The sequence below is a fragment of the Idiotropiscis lumnitzeri genome, chromosome 21 (genome assembly GCF_059441095.1).
Source record: "Idiotropiscis lumnitzeri isolate Australia: NSW breed Sydney's pygmy pipehorse chromosome 21, RoL_Ilum_1.0, whole genome shotgun sequence".
NCBI classification, from domain to species: domain Eukaryota; kingdom Metazoa; phylum Chordata; class Actinopteri; order Syngnathiformes; family Syngnathidae; genus Idiotropiscis; species Idiotropiscis lumnitzeri.
In genome coordinates, this window is record NC_142411.1 from 4,274,171 (window position 1) to 4,295,610 (window position 21,440).

The 21,440-nt window shown below is 42.9% G+C and overlaps 2 protein-coding genes and 1 long non-coding RNA gene across 6 annotated transcripts in view; 2 read left to right on the plus strand and 1 right to left on the minus strand.

Annotated features, from left to right (window-relative positions):
• The window catches only part of hbs1l (HBS1-like translational GTPase), a 19,723-nt gene extending 10,412 nt beyond the window's left edge, over window positions 1–9,311 (plus strand). For 2 of the 4 annotated variants that reach the window (XM_088285699.1, XM_088285701.1), the window contains exons 5-18: window positions 3,070–3,178; window positions 3,312–3,565; window positions 4,485–4,650; window positions 4,833–4,950; window positions 5,671–5,817; window positions 6,138–6,212; window positions 6,303–6,420; window positions 6,958–7,026; window positions 7,146–7,250; window positions 7,376–7,466; window positions 7,548–7,656; window positions 7,892–7,992; window positions 8,123–8,267; window positions 8,792–9,311. In XM_088285699.1, coding sequence (XP_088141825.1) covers window positions 3,070–3,178; window positions 3,312–3,565; window positions 4,485–4,650; window positions 4,833–4,950; window positions 5,671–5,817; window positions 6,138–6,212; window positions 6,303–6,420; window positions 6,958–7,026; window positions 7,146–7,250; window positions 7,376–7,466; window positions 7,548–7,656; window positions 7,892–7,992; window positions 8,123–8,267; window positions 8,792–8,803 — 1,619 coding nt within the window. In that variant the 3' untranslated portion in view covers window positions 8,804–9,311. The remainder of the gene's footprint in view (window positions 1–3,069; window positions 3,179–3,311; window positions 3,566–4,484; window positions 4,651–4,832; window positions 4,951–5,670; window positions 5,818–6,137; window positions 6,213–6,302; window positions 6,421–6,957; window positions 7,027–7,145; window positions 7,251–7,375; window positions 7,467–7,547; window positions 7,657–7,891; window positions 7,993–8,122; window positions 8,268–8,791) is intronic. The other 2 variants (XM_088285700.1, XM_088285702.1) reach the window with 1 other exon arrangement.
• Window positions 9,312–9,571: 260 nt separating this feature from the next.
• aldh8a1 (aldehyde dehydrogenase 8 family, member A1) lies at window positions 9,572–15,534 on the plus strand. The gene is made up of 7 exons (XM_088285707.1): window positions 9,572–10,777; window positions 11,418–11,565; window positions 11,846–12,001; window positions 12,587–12,736; window positions 12,814–13,070; window positions 13,303–13,464; window positions 13,612–15,534. Exons 1-7 carry the CDS (start codon window positions 10,631–10,633, stop codon window positions 14,062–14,064), a joined length of 1,473 nt encoding a protein of 490 aa, XP_088141833.1. The 5' UTR covers window positions 9,572–10,630; the 3' UTR covers window positions 14,065–15,534.
• A 3,343-nt stretch (window positions 15,535–18,877) lies between these two features.
• LOC148316588 (uncharacterized) lies at window positions 18,878–21,222 on the minus strand. Its single transcript, XR_015840122.1, has 3 exons — window positions 20,945–21,222; window positions 19,869–19,968; window positions 18,878–19,372 (listed from the first exon to the last, which is right to left on the minus strand). It is a non-coding gene; the product is annotated as an uncharacterized LOC148316588 (long non-coding RNA).
• Window positions 21,223–21,440: the final 218 nt, after the last annotated feature.

Here is a 21,440-nt window from a genome sequence, read left to right on the forward strand (position 1 = left end):
TCTGCCAAACTGCGGCTCATTGTGAAATGACTGCTCGGCTCGGCCGTATCTCACGGCGACATAGTTTTTACGATGGAGACCGCCGATGCTGAGTTGAACACCTTTGTCCGGAGACGTGCGACTGTCTGTGTGGGTTTTAAGCAGGATGCTGCGCTTGAGGAGAAAATGTCACTGCAGGCGCACATCAACTCGCGGCACACCATCTCGTGCCGCGTCTCCACGGCACGCCACCTACGTTGGAAAATCTCGTCGCGTCACTCGGGGTTCACAGCTTTTGGCAGCAGCTTTGAACGGCCTCAATCAATTTTCTCAGTGTTGCGCGGAATTTGTGCAACTAAAATGACTTTTTCAATCGAACTTTTGTTTTTGTCTGACACAACTCAGTGTTTCTCCCAACCAGAGCCTGGTTGGCACAATATGCCTTGACCTTTATTTTATGGGAAATATAAGACTTAAAAAAAAAATAGAATGTTGTAAATCACTGAAGTTGTTTAATAAACATGCGCTTACAGGCATTTAAACTAAGTCAAGTTTGGGAGTTTTTATCTTTGAAAATTTGGACACCGTTTTACCCCTTTTTTTCAACAAATGAATATCGGCTTCAAATATCGGTTATCGCCTTCATGTCTACGAATATTCTGTATCGGCCCTGGAAAAAAACACATCGGTCTGTCACTCGTGTCTAGGCTAGATCATTAAAATGTCATCTTATGACATGGCCGATTTGCGTAACCCCGTTCGATCCACGCGGCTGGCAATCACCTTCCTCGCCCACTGCCAGCGCGTCTTATTTAGCTTGAGCCTGTGTTTTCTGACGGGGTGGGAGGTGATATTTGCATATCCTGGGCGAGCTCCTCGCATCCTGTGCTCAGTTAGGCCCTCGGGGCCCAGTTGTAAGGATGACTGGCTCACTGCGAGATCCTGCTCCGAGGCCTCAGAACACCATTTGTTGTTTGTAGTTAAGCTCAGGCCGCCCTGATGTCAGGGCTGCCCTTGGGCCGACACACAAAAAGAAACACGACTAGCCCGAGAACGCAGACCTCCACCAAGACCTAACAACAATTCAGGATAGTTGTGGCTAGCATACAACTGGATGGAAGGGAGGAAAAATAAATAGGGATGGGTGCTTGTGAAAATAAGCCATGAGTGAGCAAAACAAAAAAAAAAAATTCATATATTTTTTTACTGGATGCAGTAAATTAGCAGTGGCATGCAAGTTGTATAAAGTTGTACAAATGTTTGCAACGTAACAGTGGGAGGGGTGAAATGAGTGTCAAGCCTGACATCTATCACCTGGTGGTTTGCTTTTAAGGGCTTTTGATGGCAATCATTTATTTACATATATACAACTGTTAATTAATCTGTTAGCAGTGCTGACTCATGTTGAACATCAGTCGCTTTTTTTTTACATCTTTGCCATCGGCTCCATGAACTGTGTCATAATTTCTCATGGTGGCGATACGCACTTTCTATGACCTACCGTGACATATTCTCTGTTTATACCATACCAATACTCTATTCAAGTGTCAGGTGCCTAAACATGCCCTGCTTCCAAGATGTTGTCATTTCTCTGCCTCATAATCAAATTGACGAGCAGAGTTCCAAGACCTAATCTTAATTTTCTACTCAAAAGCTGTGCTGATCTCAAACCTGAAGAGTATTATGTTGGGCAAAACGTGACATCTCTCCTGACTTATATTTACGTCACTCAGCAAAAATGAAGCGGTCCAAAAATGTAACCAAAATGAGTTAAATTGATCACAATTCCACCAATAAGCCTTACCTTGCATCTTTGCCGGAAGTGTGTTTACACAATTGAACTGGACACACACCAAATTTTAATGGTCTCTTCCCTGGGCCATTCCACACCCTGCCATTGTTTTTTGTTTTTTTGGGAAACGCGTTCGGCAGTTGTAGCATAATCCCTAACATAAACCAAGAAATTCTCACTCAAACTAATAATTAAAAAAAAAAAAAAAAGAGAAAATCATGTCAACAAGACCTCATCCTTTGGCTTTCTCCAGCCTACAACTGTCTGGCAAGTGTCCTTTTATTTTAGTCGCAAAGCACAACATGTCCGTTTGCTTAAGCAAATGTTTGTTTCTTCAAACATTCAAAGTAGCGGTTACGGTCCACTGAATGAATTGAGTACCTGACTGCTAGCTGTTTGGTTTCCTTGTGATCCCCGTCAACAGTTTAATTGATAGTCCTTTTTTTTTTTTGCATTTCAACTTGCTGTATTGGGGCTCACTATGATTGCAAGCAGACTGACCAAATTTGGTTTTGGGGGATTAATCAGTTCATCGGTATGGCCAGACTTATAGTCTGTCCGCTTTCTTTGCTTCAAACAGCAGATGGGCTTTTCCCTCTTGTGCTGAGTCAGCCATTCACAGAAGGCTCACAAAAGTGATTTCACTATTCTGTTGAGGGAGGCGCAGTTTATCTCTTCACCGTCCCTCTTGAATTGTCTCGTCAAGATAATCAACAAAAATGTCATTTTCTGTATTGCAAATAATGTCTCTCCATTCAGTGTGGCGTAGTTGTCAGGACTCAATTCTGTCAATTATCTCGTCAGGCTTGTGCTCTAAACGGGACACAACGGCCTCTTCCGAGATTAACCCTTTGTGAGCCAGGAAGTAACACCGCCAGTGTGCAGCCTTACCGTCTTAAATGAATCAGTAGCAGCTCAGTATGACTTGCGCGGATGGCCTTTTGGGACTGGGATGACAAAGCATGACAAAGACTTGCAAAAAGAGCTAGTTGATAATCTAATCATCTGCTTTTCAGATGACAAAAATGTGTAAGGAGAAATGGTTGCAAAGAGCTGCACGATTCGTTTTGCATTTTCGGTGCACTATTATATTTTGCTCACAAGAAAAGCTGAATTCACTGGATTGTTTTGCTGGCGAACACAAAAATAATTGGTAGATACCATATATGTCCGTAAAACCAGGAAAACTCTGGTCGTAGAAATAAGTCAAGGGTAAGAGAATTTCCCCAAAAAATTTTCTTGTTGGCTGTATTGAAGTTGAAGCACCTGAATGAGAACCCATCTTGTGCTCCTCGTAGCTAAAAGCAGAGACGTCTCAAACAATAAACTGGACTGTGAAGTCGTACCCAAAGTGGCCCGCATGACCGTCTCCGGCAAAAAGCAGACCATGGGATTCGATGTTCCAAGGTACCCAACACACAGACATGCTCGCCTACTTGTCACAAGATTAGGTACATAAACGTTGAAGTCTGACTTATAGGCTCCCGTCGCTTTTACCCGGACGAGTTTCCTTCACTGCTATCTGTTTCTCTCTCCTCAGCAGCGGGGATAACGGCGTCATCGCTGCCGTGGCGCGGCGAGGCAACAGCCCCGAAAACACCACGGCAACGCCCGCCGCCGGCGAGGCCACGCCCAAGCGACCCGGGACGCCTTGCAGAGGTTCGAACGAGGACGAGCTCGCCGGCGTTCCCACTCCCGGACGTTCTGGCGGAAAGGCCCGGCAGGCCATCGATGTGAAGGCTGAACTGGAGAAGAGACAAGGGGGCAAACCTCTGCTGAATTTAGTGGTGATCGGTAAGAGTGAATGTACACTTCTGAGGGGGAGACGTTCGTTTTTTTTTTTCCTCTTCTGTGTAATTAGGGCTAGTTCATTAAATACAACGTGAGCAAAAGCAATACAATATTGTGTGATCAGTATAAGAAAAGTAACTGTTGTAACAACATCTTAAAAAAAGCCGCAATATACTATACTATATTACTATACTTCTTTTAAGATTACTCTTCTCACATTTAGGCCATAAAAAATGACTCGGGAGTTTCCAAGATTTTTATATATAATCTTGGAAACTAATCAAATAAAATTGAAAAGAAAAAAAACATTTTCATGAAATAAGTTAAAACATTCTTATAAAAAGAGTTTATAAAACCGAATAGCTGTAATTATAAAAAGTCTCATTTTTTTTCGTCTTTGGCAATTATCATACATGAGCTTTCAGGGTTCACTTATTTTCTTATACAATACCATGAGTCCTGGAGACCTTTTTTTAATCTTGCACAAATACTCCATATATTAAAATACAAAAATGGATAAAATAATACATTAGCAATACATGGTCGATAAAAAAGTAACAAACAAACCTGTTCTATAAATTAAAATTAATTACAATTTAAAATGTATAATTAAATTATAATAAAAAAATTAAAAAAAGGCAAATTGAAATAAAACTATCATGAAAAAATCCCAAACTATTCTAACCCTGCTTTCAGAAGTTTTCAGTTTCCCTTAGTGTGAAACCTGCAACCATCTTAGTATCTACACTTTTGCAACATGTCCAGCTTCCTTTTTGGCCATCTCTTATCATCTCCCCCGGCGCCCTACCTGCTTTATCACTCCCGTCGCAGTCTTCCTCTCCCATCTTTTGTCAAGTTTCGCTTCACTCGTCCCACACCCCACTTAGCTTCAAGTCTTGTCTTTCTTATCCCGCTTGTGCAGGTCATGTTGACGCAGGGAAGAGTACGCTGATGGGCCACCTGCTCTATCTTCTGGGCAACGTCAACAAGCGCACCATGCACAAGTATGAAACCGAGTCCAAGAAGGCGGGCAAGGCTTCGTTCGCCTACGCCTGGGTGCTGGATGAAACTGGCGAGGAGCGCGACAGGTACAATGCGTCGCCCACACCTTGTGATTTGTTTACTGGTAATGTCGAGAGTTGAAAAATAAATATATATTTTTTCCCGCCAATTTAAATGTTATAGTATTTTGCTTTCATTTTCTACCATGTATATATATTGTCCTTTTTTGTTTTGTTTTAATTTAAAAACAAGCTCTGTTTGACCGCAGAGGTGTGACAATGGATGTCGGCATGACCAAATTTGAGACAAAGTCAAAGGTGGTGACGCTGATGGACGCACCCGGACACAAAGACTTCATCCCCAACATGATCACCGGCGCTGCCCAGGTAACGACACCTCCCTCTTGGAGCTTCAATTTGAAACAAACCACGAAACATATGACACAAATCGCTGGCTACGTCCCAGCAAGCTTGATGTTGCGGTTTTGGGTGTTGCTCATTCAAGGTGCGCTCGACGGCACTTTGTCATTTCTTTTTTTACCATATGACTGTCCTAGCGCTAAAAGCGGTATCACCTTTTTCATGACATGGATTTGGCGAAAGCTTCCTTGAGACAATTGTAATTCATGTACGGTCTAGGTAATAATTGTGCCCTAATCCTCTTTTGTTTTTCATGAGAAATGTGGCACAAGACCTGCTCAGTTACTTCTATCCTTGTGGGTTTTCACATGTTTTTTTTTTTTTCAACTTTGTGGCCTTGAAGTGGTTTTCATGCAAATGTCTACTGTAACTTTGATTCTACTGCATTAAAAAATTGTTCTGCTGTAGGAATGGAACTCCGTTGTAAGCCCAGGACCCACAGTAGATTGATTTTAGCGATGGTCCACAAAACTCTTCACTCAGTCAGGATTTTAAGATAGATAAATGTCACAATTACTTGCCGTTCCCGTAGGGAACTGGTGTTCTTTGTCAAGGGTTTATAATCGGTCCAGTACATGAATGTCAAAATTGTCTGGCGTTACAATGGAAAACCGATGATTTTCCTCAGTAGTGGAGTCACTCTACTGCGTGTGTGCGCGCATGTGCATACGCGGTTTTTCTCCTCAGGCAGACGTGGCCGTGCTGGTGGTGGACGCCAGTCGAGGTGGGTTCGAGGCCGGCTTCGAGGCGGGCGGCCAGACCAGGGAACACGGCCTGTTGGTGCGTTCGCTCGGCGTCACTCAGCTGGCGGTGGCGGTCAACAAGATGGACCAGGTCAGAACGCAGACACTAAATGATGATTCTTCATTCACGTCAATGAAATTAGTTGACATGATTTTCATGAGACAACGCTGAATAAAGCCACACCCCTCTATTTGCCGCACTTGCCGTCTTTGTTCTACTAGCTGGTCCGGCCACTTGCAAGTCTCGACTTGCGCGTCCCTCCCAGTGATCGCCACATCCCAGAATGCAGTCCGAACTCCTTTAACGCCCCTAAACTTCCTCCCTGACGCATACTTTGATTCATGTTGCCGTGTTTTAATTGGTGTCACCACTCCTGGCTGCTAACTGTGTGAACCGGTGCAAATCCGCAGGTTAATTGGCAACAGGAACGCTTCCAAGAAATCACATCCAAACTCGGCCACTTTCTCAAGCAGGCGGGCTTCAAGGTTGGTTGAAATGCATTCCATGCTACAGTCACGTTTGAACAAATAAGCGGATACTCTACATATTTATTTATTTATTCATTGCATCCTCAGGACTCTGACGTTTTCTACATCCCCACCAGCGGCCTGTCAGGAGAGAACCTCAGCACGAGGAGTTCGGTGTCTGAGCTCACCTCTTGGTATTCCGGTCTCAGCCTCCTAGAGCAGATTGGTAATGCACGATAGCAGGAATGAAAGTAAAGTTGAAAGTCTGTCAAGTTCCCCCAGTGACAGTGTAATGCTCTTTCACTTTCAGCTAGACAAGTAGAAATGCAAATCCGGCCTCCTGCCAGACTAAATGTGTTGGCATGTTAGCATTTTTTCCTTTGTCATGTTTCGCATTTCTGATCCCATGGCCGAAAAAAAAAATACTGACATGTGCATTGTTCATCTAATTCCATAATGAGTTTGTAATTATAACGTCTTATAACAAGCTAATTGGGCTGTAGTGATTAAAAAAAATTCTATTTAAAATTGCACAAACCTCTCGTCTTTGAAGTGGCAGAACTGTGATCCGCCCCTTCAAATTACCAAACTTTGTTCCTGCAATCCAACAAAACCGACAAATGTGTACTCTAACTTGAACAAAAATTCAAATTGTGTAAACTGCGTATGGAAACATGGGTCAGAAATGGCGACAAGTATCAAATGTTAACTGTGATGTGTCTTTACGACTCTAAAAACTAATTCGTCTCCCTTTCCTACAAAGATGGCTTCAGGCCCCCTCAGCGCTCTGTGGACAAACCTTTCCGACTGTGCGTGTCTGATGTCTTTAAAGGTAAAGTTGCAGTCTCATACTGTGTGCGTGTATAAATGAATGAATGCGGGATTCCGTGCACCGCTGCTCAACCCAACCCTTTTCTTATTTCACGTCACTGCTTTGTGTTCTTCATCCAGACCAGGGCTCGGGCTTCTGCATCACAGGCAAGATTGAGGCTGGTTATATTCAGACTGGAGAGAAACTGCTGGCCATGCCCCCCAATGAAACTTGTCTAATCAAAGGTATTTCTCCACTTTTGCATAGCAAATAAGAATGAAAGTCTTAATGACTCTTAAGAGAAATGACTGTGGGCGTGTGGGGATTAACACTGCCATCATGTGGTGACTGCGTGACTAACATCTGTCAGGAATCACACTGCACGACGCACCTTTGGACTGGGCTGTAGCCGGCGATCATGTCAGTCTGACGGTAACTGGCATGGACATTATCAAGATCAAGTAAACAGACTCCCATTTTTTTTTTCCATTATAATTTATCAGCCCTACTGATTGCCGTTTTCCCTCTTTGCCTCTTTACAGTGTGGGCTGTGTGTTCTGTGATCCCAAAGAGCCCATCCGAGTTTGCACCCGATTCAGGGCGCGACTATTGCTCTTCAATTTTGAGGTTCCCATCACAAAAGGCTTTCCGGTAGGCACGCTATTTCAATCTGAGCTTCTCAAACTAGGCTGGCGACCACTTGAGGGTGTCCGCTGTTGCCTCTCGCCCAAAGTCAGCCCCACTTTACTTTCTTTGTTTTTGCTGACCTTAAGGGCATTCTTATCACAGGTTAAACTGTGACTTTAATAACCTAATCACTCATTTGAGATTCGAGTCATCGTTGACCCATTCGATCTTGTGAGCAATTCAAATTGCGTGCTTGCAGGTCTTGTTGCATTACGGGACCGTGAGCGAGCCGGCCACCATTACTAAACTGATAAGCGTTTTGCACAAGAGCAGCGGCGAGGTCCTCAAGAAGAAACCAAAGTGAGTGTTGATGCGGAATTTTCCACATTTTCTAAAGAGAAAAGAAGGGTCTAATAAAGGTCTAATAACTGTAAAGAATCACGATGATCATTCGTATTTAACTTGAGTGTGTATGTGGCTGTCTGTCAAGGTGTTTGGGGAAAGGCATGAACGCCATAGTGGAGATCCAGACACAGAGGCCCGTGGCGTTGGAGCTCTACAAAGATTTCAAAGAGCTGGGTCGCTTTATGCTGCGCTACGTGGGCTCCACCATCGCTGCTGGCGTGGTCACTGAGGTATGCATACATCATAACCACCACCTGTATTATTAGGGTGGGGGGGGGTTAAGGCAGGTAAAATTTCCGCAAAAGGCTGAGTTTCTAAATGCAAGGGCTGTCACTGGTATTTTTTATTGATTTATATTTTTTAATATTGCGACCATATGTCCATTTTTTTTATTATTATTTTACTCCTTGATCGAATGAATTTCCACTCAGTGAATAGTTCCAACCAGAATTACTTAAGATAAAAGGCAAAAAAATTAAGTGTTCTTCCACAAGATGGCAGTAGGTACTGTATATAATTAATCTTATCCATTTTTATTTGATTTTTTTTAAAGGTAAAACGTGCCTTTGCGCAGTAAACAAGAAACTGCAAATCTGAAATTGAGCAAAAATTATACAGAAGTCAAACAAAATGACAAGATGATGGTTGATAGTATGAAAGGACAGATTATAAATTTGGCACATTTTCAAATCTGAAGGATATCCTGTTAAACGTCTACCGTTCTCTCATGGCTATGGTTTCCTTTTCTCGCCAGATCAAAGAATGAAGGCCGTTTCCATCAGCGTTGTCCATCGGAGAGCACACGAGAGCGTGGCGGCCCTCCACCCCCATGCCTGCGGCCTCACCCGACTGGCCCGATCAACTATTGTCAACCAGTCGGTTGCGAGCCTGAACAAGTTGGCGGCGCCCGGCGACGTCAAGCTTCCACACCAAAAGACTCGCATGATGTCCACGCTTTAGTCAGATGGACAGTGTTTAATCACACTGTATTCTCCTGATTAACGGTTTGTTCAAATATTGAAGTGTAACAAGCTACGCTGGTGGAGCCGCGGCAGAACAAACCAATCTCGCAGCTTATTGTTTTCGTTTTCGAGCCGAAATAGACAAATTTAATTTGATTCAGCAGGATTGAATACAATCTAATTTTTGGAGGAACGATTTGGTCGTGTTGTCAAACATGCGCACGTTCAGTTGCATCTGAAGTAATGAGGATACACAGACTGCATTTAAAGAAGTATGATGGGATGAAGATAAAACAAAAAATGCTCACCAAATCGCTCTTACTTGTTTTGTTTGAAAAGGTTTTGCACCATCCTTTTATAATTATTGCAACAAAAAAAAAATAAACGCCAACAAAACCTTAAATGTCTCGTTTCACCTCCGTTGACGCAAAGCAAACAAAAGAGTACGGTTTTGAAAAATGCTGCACTTTAGCTGCTAAATCTTAACTTGTAGATGTTAACGTTTACAAAAAAAAACATTTTAGGGGGAAAATAATCATGACTGTGATCATCTTATTTGAAATACCGTAAATTAAGAAAATAATTTACATTGGTTCAGTAGACAGAGAAAAAAAATCAAATTGATGGGATTCAATAGCAATCCATAGACTAGTTTACATACGGATGAGAACGTCATTTGTCGGAAAATTGAACCCAGCCGTGAGTGGGTAAAATCGACTACGCTGCACTGATAATGCGCCAACGTGTGTAACAGCCTAAATCGAATGGATTCATCATAGCTTTCATGTCTCGCCAGAGTAGTTAATTTTAATTTTAATGTTGATACTACTGTGTTTTTTTATGAAAACTCATGAGTAAATATTTTCCTTTGTGGCACTTGTAGCTCGGGGCCCTTATTTGGGGCGGGACAAATACCGGCAGCGATGATCTGAACTCTTAATTATGCATGTGTGTGTTGAGATTAGTCATGGTAGGTTCCCTTGAGAGTAAAAGAAAATACACTTTGCAAAGAGGGATTGGCTCCTACCTGAACTGTGACCTTTCCCTGGTGGAGGTTTGGGTTTACAGTCCACTCCAAAAGTATTGGAGCAGCAAGGTTGCATACTGAAGACATTTGGGTCTCAGATCTCAAGATAAATAGGAGGCGAGTTCAGATTGTGTTTGTGGTCAATGAATTAGACCACAAAATTGGGGATTCTTCCAAACGTGTTTTTCAATATCATGCATTTACCTTTTCTCCTGTTTTGTTTTTTTTAATTTAATTTCTTAACTTTCTGAAATATCTTTTCCGACTTCCTGGTTTGTAATCTTTTATTCACGTTCAGTTGCAATGTAAAAATTCTGATGCTTGTTTAAAATGTCTGCCTTTGTGACATTGTGGTTGTAGATTGTAGTGTTGTGGAGGTATGCTGCACTTTTCTCAGAATTTTCTTTATTTTGGTGCAAAAGGTAATAAAAGGCACCACACACACACACACATGCACTTCCTGTGCACGTCTGCATTTTCCTGTCATGAGTGAAGGCAGAAGTTGCAAAGTGGGCAGTGCCGTGTAGTCCGACTGGGATTCGTTGGTAGACGCTGACAGATTCACTTCTCAGTTTTCAGTCTCTGAACTTTCTCATCATCAAGAATGCAAAGCAGCATGGAGGCAAGCACCTTATTGGTCCTGGAGAACTACATCGGTGGGAAGTTCGTCCCTTGTCGGAGTCACATCGACTCGTACGACCCGTCCACGGGGCAAGTGTACTGCAAAGTGCCCGACAGTGGTGAGGATGAGGTACAATGTTGAGCTGTTATCCTCTGACCATAATGACTGTCTGAATCTTTTTCTACTTTTCTCTTAGAATTGTTGCATTTTAGTTGATGCTTGATGCAAAACCCAAAGAAATCTTGCAAATAAGTTGAATAGACCGTCGCATGTGACGAGAACCTTTGCTCTCTGCAGTCTATGGGCGAGTAAATAATTAAACACATGCGCACGCAAGACTAAACTTAAAAGACCCGGTGTAACATTCGTGGAAGTTTCTTTTCTCCTTGTTCTTGTGAGGGATTTCTGCTGGTGCTCCAACTTCCTCCCCCATGTTAGGTTCATTGAAGATTCCAAACCATCCTTAGACTGCAGCGTTAAATCACTTTAAATTTAAGATCAGCACAGCTTTAGAGTGGAAGAAACAGATGTGGTCAAATCTCAATTTGTGGTTTCCATTATGTGGGAGACAAATCCAAGATTAGTTTGCTGCTTTTATTTTTATAGATGACAATCTTCATTCTGTCTTGAAAGATGAGTCAAAAGGCTTTATAACTGTCTTTATTTAACGACTTAATACCAAAATTGAGCAATATTATGAGGAAAATGGTCATTGAGTGTGTAGCCCAAGGAGCACCTCAATGCGACTTGTTACAAATGTGTTCCGTAGGTGGAGGCAGCGGTGGTTGCGGCCAAGGAAGCCTTTCCAGGCTGGGCAGCTCGCAGTCCAGAACAGAGGGCACAGATCCTCAACAAGATGGCTGACCTGATCGAGGCCCACCTGGAGGAGTTGGCGCAGGCTGAGTCCAAAGACCAAGGTGAGGGGAAAGCTGTGTTCTCGTTTGTATCAACACTGCAGCCGTAAAGGCAGTTTTCTTTCTATGCCAATCTACACAAAACAAAATGTCACAAAACATGTAAAAAAAAAAATATATATATAAAAATTTCAACGGACAACAGACGAGGAAGGGGTCAAGCACGCAGCCTTGCGGTACACCTCAGTCGCACTTTAGTGGGATTGGAGTCAGATTGTCTTGTTTTTTTTGTTTGTTTTTTTTTTCCACTGTTGGTCCAATTTATGTGGTGCAACATTCACAGGTAAGACATTGACGTTTGCACGGACCGTGGACATTCCCCGATCTGCGTACAATTTCCGCTTCTTTGCCTCGTCGGCGCTCCACCACACCAACGACTCCAGCCAGATGGACCACATGGGCTGCCTCAACTACACTGTGCGCTGCCCTGTCGGAGTGGGTAAGATACACCTGAGCACTTGCCAGTCCTGAAACTGACAGTTAGTTTTTTTTTTATTTGGGTCAGGTAGTATTTAAGGTTCGAGCACGTTCCAGATGCCGATGCCACTTGAGAGATGTGAAAAAACGTAGAGGCAATACAGTTCAGCGCAGCATATTTCAAATTCAAATTTGTAAAATCACCTATTTGCAAATTAACCTATTATCTGATTTGTATATTTTTATTCTTTTTGCATTTTATCTTCTGTAATTTGCTGACAATATATAACAATGCTTTGGCGCCCTCTTGTGGCATCATTGGCTCCTTACCAATTACTTGATTTCTGCAATTTGCAGCAGCTGACTAAGTCACAGTAGTTGTGAAACTAGTCTTTTTTGTCTACATGACTTATACTGCCACCCGGTGGCCAAGACACATACACCCGAAGGTGCCGCAGTGAATTAAACTGTACAAACTTTTATTGAATTGCACTATTACTATATAACTTAATAACATTATTATAGTACTATTTTCCTTTGTAAGAAGCATAGCACACACGTTTGTTGTTTGAATTTCCCATCGTGATTGTTGTAAATGTTTGTGTAGCTGGTCTGATCAGCCCTTGGAATCTTCCTTTGTACCTGCTGACGTGGAAGATCGCACCGGCCATCGCCGCGGGCAACACGGTGGTCGCCAAACCAAGCGAGATGACCTCAGTGACTGCCTGGATGATGTGCAAGCTGATGCAACAAGCTGGTAGGGCCACATATTGATAGAAGACCCCCGCCCTTCAAATCCGGTCCTGAATTTGAAGATTTTCCTTGGTCCTCCAGGTGTTCCCCCCGGCGTGGTCAACATCGTATTCGGGACGGGTGTCCGGGCGGGCAACGCCCTGGTTGGCCACCCCGATGTTCCCCTTATCTCCTTTACAGGCTCCACGGCGACTGCCAGTCTTATCACCGAGCGCAGCGCCCCCTACTGTAAGAAGTTGTCGCTAGAGCTTGGCGGCAAGAACCCAGCAGTTATTTTCGCCGATACCGATCTGGATCGGTGCATCGAAACCACCGTCCGCTCCAGCTTCTCCAATCAGGTAAGAGGAGAAATTTTGGAACCGTATAGAAGTCATGTAAGTGTAGTGATCAAGAGTGACCACATGAGGGTGATAGAGCACCGTTGCAGTTGGTAGAGTCTTGCTTCACAACACTCCAATAAATCGAACTTTTCACAAAAAGTACTAAAATAATGATGATCTTGTCTCAATTTAATCACAAGTGTGTGTGTGAAATCGGTTCACGTGTCAATCAAATCACTTGTGTTTCCAGGGAGAGATCTGCTTGTGCACCAGCCGCATTTACGTGGAGCGGAGCGTCTACGCGATGTTCTTGGAAAGGTTTGTGGCAGCCGCCAGGAAGTGGAAGACGGGCGTGCCTTCGGACCTCAGCAACAGCAATGGCGCGCTCATCAGCAAGGAGCACTTGAAAAAGGTGCAAACATACACGTCATTGTTTTACAAGAATGAAGCATCATAAAATCACAATTTTAAGAGAAGAGTCACATTACATTTGGGCAACAAAAAAAAAAACTCCCAATTTTACCAGTTTGTGATATGTTTTTCCGTCCTCCTCGTCCAGGTGTGCGACTATGTTGCATTGGCCAAATCGGAGGGCGGGACAGTGCACTGCGGCGAAGGCGTGGATGAGATGGTGCTCCCGGAGCGCAACGCCAATGGCTACTTCATGGGCGCCACTGTCATCTCTGGCGTCCCGCAGGGCTCCCGCGTCATGCAGGAGGAGATCTTCGGGCCGGTCACCTGCGTCAGCCCCTTCGACAGCGAGGACCAGGCGGTGGGCCTGGCCAACGGCGTGCGCTACGGCCTGGCGGCCACCGTGTGGTCCCGCGACGTGGCCAAGGCGCACCGGGTGGCAGCCGCGCTTGAGGCGGGCCTGGTGTGGACCAACTGCTGGCTGGTCCGGGATCTCAACATGCCCTTCGGAGGCATGAAGAGCTCTGGCGTCGGCCGGGAAGGCGGCAAGGATTCCTACCACTTCTTCACCGAGGTCAAGACCGTCACCGTCAAATACTGAAAACGCCTTATAGAAGGAGATCAGGTGTGGCAACCATGTTTTTATTCATCTTAGTTCAGCTCCTTTTTAAATTTCTGCTTCCAAAGTTCATTTTGCCTTTAGGCATTAGATCCCCAAAATTTAAGTCATTCTATGATCGAAAGCTTTTTTTATATTTTTTTTTTAACAAGAATACATTTGTTGTAAAACTTTTTTGAAGAAAGAAGAAAAGATGGTAAAGCATAAGATATTATACAATATATACCATATTATATTGTATTCTATCATGTCCATATGATTATGTTAATTCATTAACTTGTAATTTTATGGGAATGAAGTCATAAGATGAGAAAAAATAAGCTATTTGATGAGGGCAAAATTCATTTTTGTAACTTTATTAGAGTAGCCATTATATTTTAGTAGAATAAAACATGCACTATTATGAGTAAAAATGTTTTTCATTGAAATGTTTGTTTCAACTCTGGTGAAAAACGAATCTATTATGTGGGGAAAAAAATCCTGCAACACTGGACACATTTTAAGCCATTAGAATTTTATTTTTAATAACCACAAAAAATGTTTTTCTTGATGATTTTCTATAATAACTTGTAACGATAAATACAAATATTCAAAAATTTTACTAGAAAAAATAAATTAAGTATAAAGGCCTCCTCCTTAAAATTATGAGCGCCGTGCACTTGTACACCACCGCGTGGCATTATTACCTTGTTTGTGCAGCTGTACCTAATAATATGGCCGGTCACTTTATTAAGTTTATCTGCTTGGGAGGTTATGTCATGATGTGTCATCTGATGTTACGTCAAGATTAATGCTGCTGCACGTAAAAAAAGAAAAAAAAAAGAAAGGCATGCTGGCTGCCTGATTGTGAATTTATGATCTTCACACGCAAGCAGGCAGGAAGACTTTGGCCCTTTTCCCACGTCACCTAGTTCTGCTTCTGCTCTGTGTCGTCGCATCACATCCAGTAAAGTTCATTCCCCCCGTGGAGCCATTTGACTCGCTGACGTAAGAGAGGCGCATAAAAGCTTAACTTATGCTCGCACTTGCTGAGCGTTGTTGTTTGTCTGCTCGGGAAATGATGTCAGATTTGTTGTACAGACTTCAGCTCGACAAACACCTGCAATAGTTTGGTTAGCTTATTCATTAGCCACAAAAATATGAGGCAGAGCTTTGCAAACTACATCAGTAGCAAGTGTCTTGTTAAATGACAGCGGCAATCCATTGGTTATTCTGTGCAGTGATGCCTTGGCCACCGGGGGCAGTATAATCTCAAAAATATTTTCATTCAACAACTCAGTAATCTGCAGTAATTTTAGTTGTTTTTCAACATATGATAAACAATATATGACTGTATTATATTGTCTCTCTATGTGATTTGCTCCACCGTTTGTGTATCCCGATCTTAAAACCTTATAACAGCTGTCAATGTTGTTCTCCATTATATCACCATGAAGCAGCAAGTCCAAAATCAGTAGGATAGGCTGAAGCGCGCCTTTGACTTCACTTGAATGAGAATTAAAAAAAATAATAATAATAATTCAAATGGGAAGGTGGATGATTTTATTAGGTCAAATATAAAGCCAGCTGTTCCTGATGTCAACCCGGGCCATCTTTTGATCTCAGTGGACATGAAGACAAGTAACCTGAAGTTACACGTTTTTTGCTGCGGCCCACATACCGCACGTTTTGTTGACATGTTGCTCGACAACAAGTCTGAACATTGATCAAAACACGTGCATTAAAAAAAAGGGGGGGGGGACTCGCTAGTCCGCTCTGGTGCAGATTTGTTGACACAATTGCCCTCTTGAAACCTTTTCAGGGGTTCAACAGGGAATTTATAGGTTTCCTAATGCCGTATGACGAACCTTCATCAAACTAAAATGCTCACCCAGACACCTCTACGGCGTTGCAAATGGACCGTTGTGGTGAAATGGGTTCAAAATTATGCGTTTAATTCTTCCCCTGAAAAATAAGATGCTCACTTTTCTCAAAAACCGAACCTCCTCGGTGGCGGTAACAATCCCCAGAGTTCATTCAACTGTCCTTCACTATCTTCATCATCATCGCCGCGATGAACATCGTGGTCACAATCGGTGTTTTTCATCCATTGATGTCAGCTTGGCCCCCACGTCCTATTGGCTGCTTGGAGATACACCACTTGTGAGGCCACGCCCCCTCCAGTGCAAACAACGTGGCTCTCTACGCACGAGAGAGTCACTGACCTGACTGGCATATAATGTCACAGCAAAAAAAAAAAACACGTTCATTACCGTTACCTTACCTTGAGAGCATTGTCGCTGAAATCATATTTGAACATTTTTGGAAAATAGGAAAAATAAATGTCCCCGTTGCCTTGACGTAACCTTTGTGTATTACAAACTTGCTCAATTTAATCACATTGTTTGTTTTTTTTTCTTGATATTGTGACAATGTGTTGAAAACTACTTGGTCTTTTATCCCACTTAATGGGCCCACCAAATGGACATTTGTCCAAGCACGCTCTGACGTGATGACCATGAGTGCCTCGTCTACTATTTACAAATGGAAGTAGCGCAAGGCCAATTGCTTGCTTGTTTGACTTCAACGGTGCGTTGACCCAACAAACACGTGCGCGCGTGCACACACACGATCAGTGGAGCTTTTTGGGTCATCTAGTGACAATAATGGGTCAGCTTCCCACGCTTTTATTTATTTTTTGGGGGGTGAGGATTCTTGCTGTCTGCTTGATCACGTTCAGTTGAGTTGCACCTGGATTTGCGGTCCACACCCAAATGCCACTTGTATGTTTTGTTTCATTGATTTGATTGTCACCCAAGTTGGCCTTCTCTGAAAGTGCATGTTTCAAAATCGTGGAAAAAGTAGCGGTTTATAGTCCGGAAAATACAGTAGCAGTTGCAAAAGTGCTATTAGTAATTTTTTGTATTGATAGTAATTCTATTACTACTACTGTAGTAGTAATTACACTATTACACAACTACTTCTGTGACCACTATGAGTAATATTTGGAATGCAACTCGCAATTTATGGTAAGACTAACAATCGTGTGTTGGAAAAGTGAATCTTGCATATTTGGCGCCAGGCAGTATGTCAGCGAGCTGAGTCAGCATCCGGGCAGACGTTAGTGGCGTCCAGCACATAGAGTACAGTCCAAGTCCATAATCCCGCTAATGAGGCACGCGGTGTGTCTGTGATCAGAAGTGCAAAAAAACAAAACGGGGGTGACGGGACACATTTGGGCCTAAAGCCAAAAATCCAGGAAGCTTCTGGAAATAGCAAAATGTGGGTGTGCATGCGTGTGTGCTACAGGCCTTTCCTTTCTGGTCCCGTGCGCGCCACCCCACCCCAGCGACGCTCGCCGGACCGTCGTGGACGACAAACAATCGCAGACAACGAGGCACCGCACGGGAAGCGTACGAGTGGATCGCTACCATCTCGCCATTGTTCGTCTTGTACACACAGAGAACAATACTGCAAGTAAGGAGAGACACAACATACCAGTGTATATATATATATATATATATATATTTATTTTATTTTTTTTAAATGTATTTTATTTATTTAAATCTATTTTATTTATTTGTAATTTTTTTGTTTTTAAAAACCTGCGGCAGTCCAATTTCTGTTTGTGGCTCTGGCCTTTTTCCCCAAAAAGCGTTGTGACCCAGTATGACATCTGAATGGCGATCTACTGTTCATATATCCACAAAGATATCCTATCATCTTTTCTGCACCTGTTTGTCATCCTGAACTCATTTGCAGGCAGCCCTGACAGCTAATAAATAGCCAAGGGAGGAGAAGAGAAAGTTTACTCGAGTTCATGTCACGCACACTTCCTCCACCCTATATCTACTTGCATTTATGTAACTCGGTCCAAATGCATTTGAGACTCAAAGGTTTTCTGCCACTCCAGGTCTTAAAAGTATTTTTGGGCAACTAGAAGTTTTTATGAAGATGTGAAAACATCCATTTCCTAAAAGTCAGAATTTTTATTTATTTTTTGACAATTTTCTGAGAAAATCTAGACATATTTTTCAAGATGTTTGAAAATCTCTTGAGCAACTTGAAACATTTCAAAACCAATTTTTTTTCAATGCTTTAAGTAACTTGCACTTTACCGCAGCGGCCCTCATGTTTCTTCCTTCATGTTTTGCTTTTGCGATGCGGTGACTGCTGCTCCGTTTTACCGCTTACCTCCTTGATATGCCAGACTTGTCCTCCCTTCCCTCGTGTGCCCTTCGCGTGCGCGTGTTGCCGCGTCCACACACAAGCGCCACAGTCGCCGAGTAGTTTTACCAGGCTGCCAGTCGGCGGGTGCCTTCCTGCTCCCTCATTGGCTGGTGGGTGTGCTGCCTCGGCCAATGGGAATGCGGCAAGAATTTTACGACCGCGCTGATGCGTGCAATCAATTTTGCTCTGCGTGTGTGTGTGTGTGTGTGTGTGTCTGGGGGAAACAGCATGCTCATCAACAAGCGTGTCGGTCGCAATTGGTCAGAAGCACGATGATGACACCAGGAGCAATCCTCCACTTTACCTTTTCCTTTCAGTCGGTTGATGGGCAAAAAGAACGAAATGCTGAGTCATGCGGTAACAGTCGAAGTCAGCAAACTTCCACACGTGCAACACTCTTTTGTCGTTTTACATCCATTTGAATTTATTCGACTCACTCAGAACGTTTTTGAACACTAAAAATGAAGTGAAATTATTTAATCTGTGTACATGCTTGTGCCTTTAAGAGGCGGAGCCTGGTCAGGTGACAGCTGTCATTGCTTAAGAATGTCAGTTATTCCTTATCATCAAAACAGGGTGCTTTTGTTCTTTAAAATTGTATTTCTTTAGAATTGGGTTACAAATACTTCATGTTTACGTTCCAAAAGGAGTTTGGTCGTGTGTTAATGAACCGAAAAAGACAGTGGGCCTAAAACAGACCCTTTTTGGTACACCAGCATAACTGTCTAAAAAGTTCATGTATATTATTCTTTGTGTAATTATTTAAGACTAAATCAATATCAACAAGTAAAACCAATAAATGCACATCCTGATCAAATGCACACACACACACACACACCCCATTATGTGTGTGAGTGTGCACGTGGATTATAAGAGAAAGCAGGCCAAGCTCCCCCGCGGAGCACAAGTGGAGCTCATCAGCAATGCTCTTTTTGCTACACACTCCCTTCATGTCCCGTCTCTCTTCATCTTTTTTTTTTTGCTTTTCTCCCACGACTCTTTCTGCCTGCGCCGACTTTGATGTGCTTCCTCTCGCGCTTTCTGCCGGCTTTTCTGTCGCACCCGTGATGTCATCACAATTCTTGCACACAAGCAAAACAAGATGTAAAAACCTCAGTACAAAGATAATGGGAGTGTTAAAATATTATTGAAGACCCATAAATAACACGGTACATTGTGCGACAAGTGATTTCTGGGTAGCGTGGATAGAAAAAGTCTGCACACCCCTATTCAAAGGTCAAGTTTTTGTGATATTTAAAAAAAAAAATAAAAAATCAAATCAAGATAAATAATTATCAGACTTTTTCTACCACTTGCGTTTTCAGAAGGCAAGTAAAAATAAAAAGAGATCATTTAGTTGTAAAAGTGTGCACACCCTCTTATAAATGGAGATATGGCTGTGTGCGGTATGAACCAAGCTCATTCAAATTCATCTTAAAAGTTTTCCGGCGCACACCGGCTGAAATTTGAAGTGCCGTCGGGTTAAGGGAGAAGAAATTATCCTTGTCGGCTTTTTAAATCTACCCGAAATATGTTAACCAAAAAGTGTTAGCCTCTATTGTTTGGGAACATCTCACTCCAATTCTTCATTTGTTGTGTCTCCTTTTAGTCTCGCCAGCCCACGCTGGCGGGCGATGGCTTGCTCATCGCCTTGGCGCCAGGAAGCAGCTGCCCGCCCTGCAGGAAGTGGACAATAAAGGACAAAAGTCGGCTTTGGGTGTCCACCACCAGACAATGTACATCGAGCAGGTCAGTGCCCAGAACGTGTAACAAGCGCTAACTGTTATCTTGGTGCATTTTAGCTCGTTCTTGTGGACAATTAGACAAAAGTAGTGCTTTGGATGTGCGTTGACGAGCTATGTGTTGTTACGTCGGCTTGGCAACATGTAAATCATACATGATGGCTTGCACCGCTGTATAGATGTCATTCTCATCATATGTTAATATGTCATCACTGCATGTTTAGTGCCCCCGCCCTCACACTGCATGTTCCGTTTAAAGGGTAAAACCAAACAAAGAGTTGCGCACCACAAAGAAAAAGGGAAATGATTGGCATTCGCGGTGGACAAAGCAAAGCGCGTGCGCTGGCTCGTCTGTAAATAGTGCAGCTCTCGCAGACTTCCTTATCGCCGCGGCATCGCCAACATTCGGCCCTCTGAAGTCTCCACTTGCCATTGTTCCCGCGCACACTGGATTCTCCAAGCTGCTACAATGGGACTGACAGCTCAGGTTGATTTTTCAACTTATAGTACATGCTTGAGGCGGGGGGGTGATGTTTTTTGCAAACAGTCAAGCAACTTCGAACTGTGAGTCCTTTTGACAAGCCTGAAGAAAGTCATTTTGGGGAAAAGCACTATACCGAATAACAAAAATTAAATTAAAATTAAAAAATAATTCCCATTGGGTTTTTTTTCTTTTTAATTTTTATATATATATATTTTTTTTTCCCCCCATTTTTCACGTTTATGGACACCTTTTATATATTTGAAACACTAACAAACTTTTATCTAAATCTTGATCTCAATGTATGTATAAGTCCGATGACATAAAATCGAAAATTGAATTGCACAGCACACCCAATCTAGAAAAGCTTTTAACGCTTCAGACTTTTTTTTTTTTATTAAAAAAAGGCGCATCAAAACGGCAGTGCTACCGTTGAAGAATTTATCAGCGCATCCCGACAAGATGATGAGAAGATAAGATGGAATGCCCTTCACGCTGCATCCTCTTCTTCTTTTTGCGCAAGATGAAATCCCAAGCCGTTCCCGTCAATCAGCCATTCAACAACGAGCGTACTCCTGAAAAGGTCAGCCGAGAAGGAAAAAAAGCCTTCCGTCTTCATGGCGTGATGAAGTCACCACCCCGCATTCTTGGCTTGCGCAATGTTTTTCTTGACGAGAACATGGCGTCTCCGCATTCCAACCCTGGCCAGGTATGTCACCCGGTTGAGTCGGCCTGCTTCCTTTGTTCAGCCAATCGCATTGTCAGATCCGTTAAACAAACAAGTTAAGTCACAAGGCAGAGAGAATCAAGTCGTCAGCGTCGTCTTGTGCTCAACGTTGATGACAATACGAGATATGAGCCGTCGTTTAGTTTTTTGACTTTCGATACGATCGCTGTATGGTGGCGGTTAACGTAACGCAATTGTT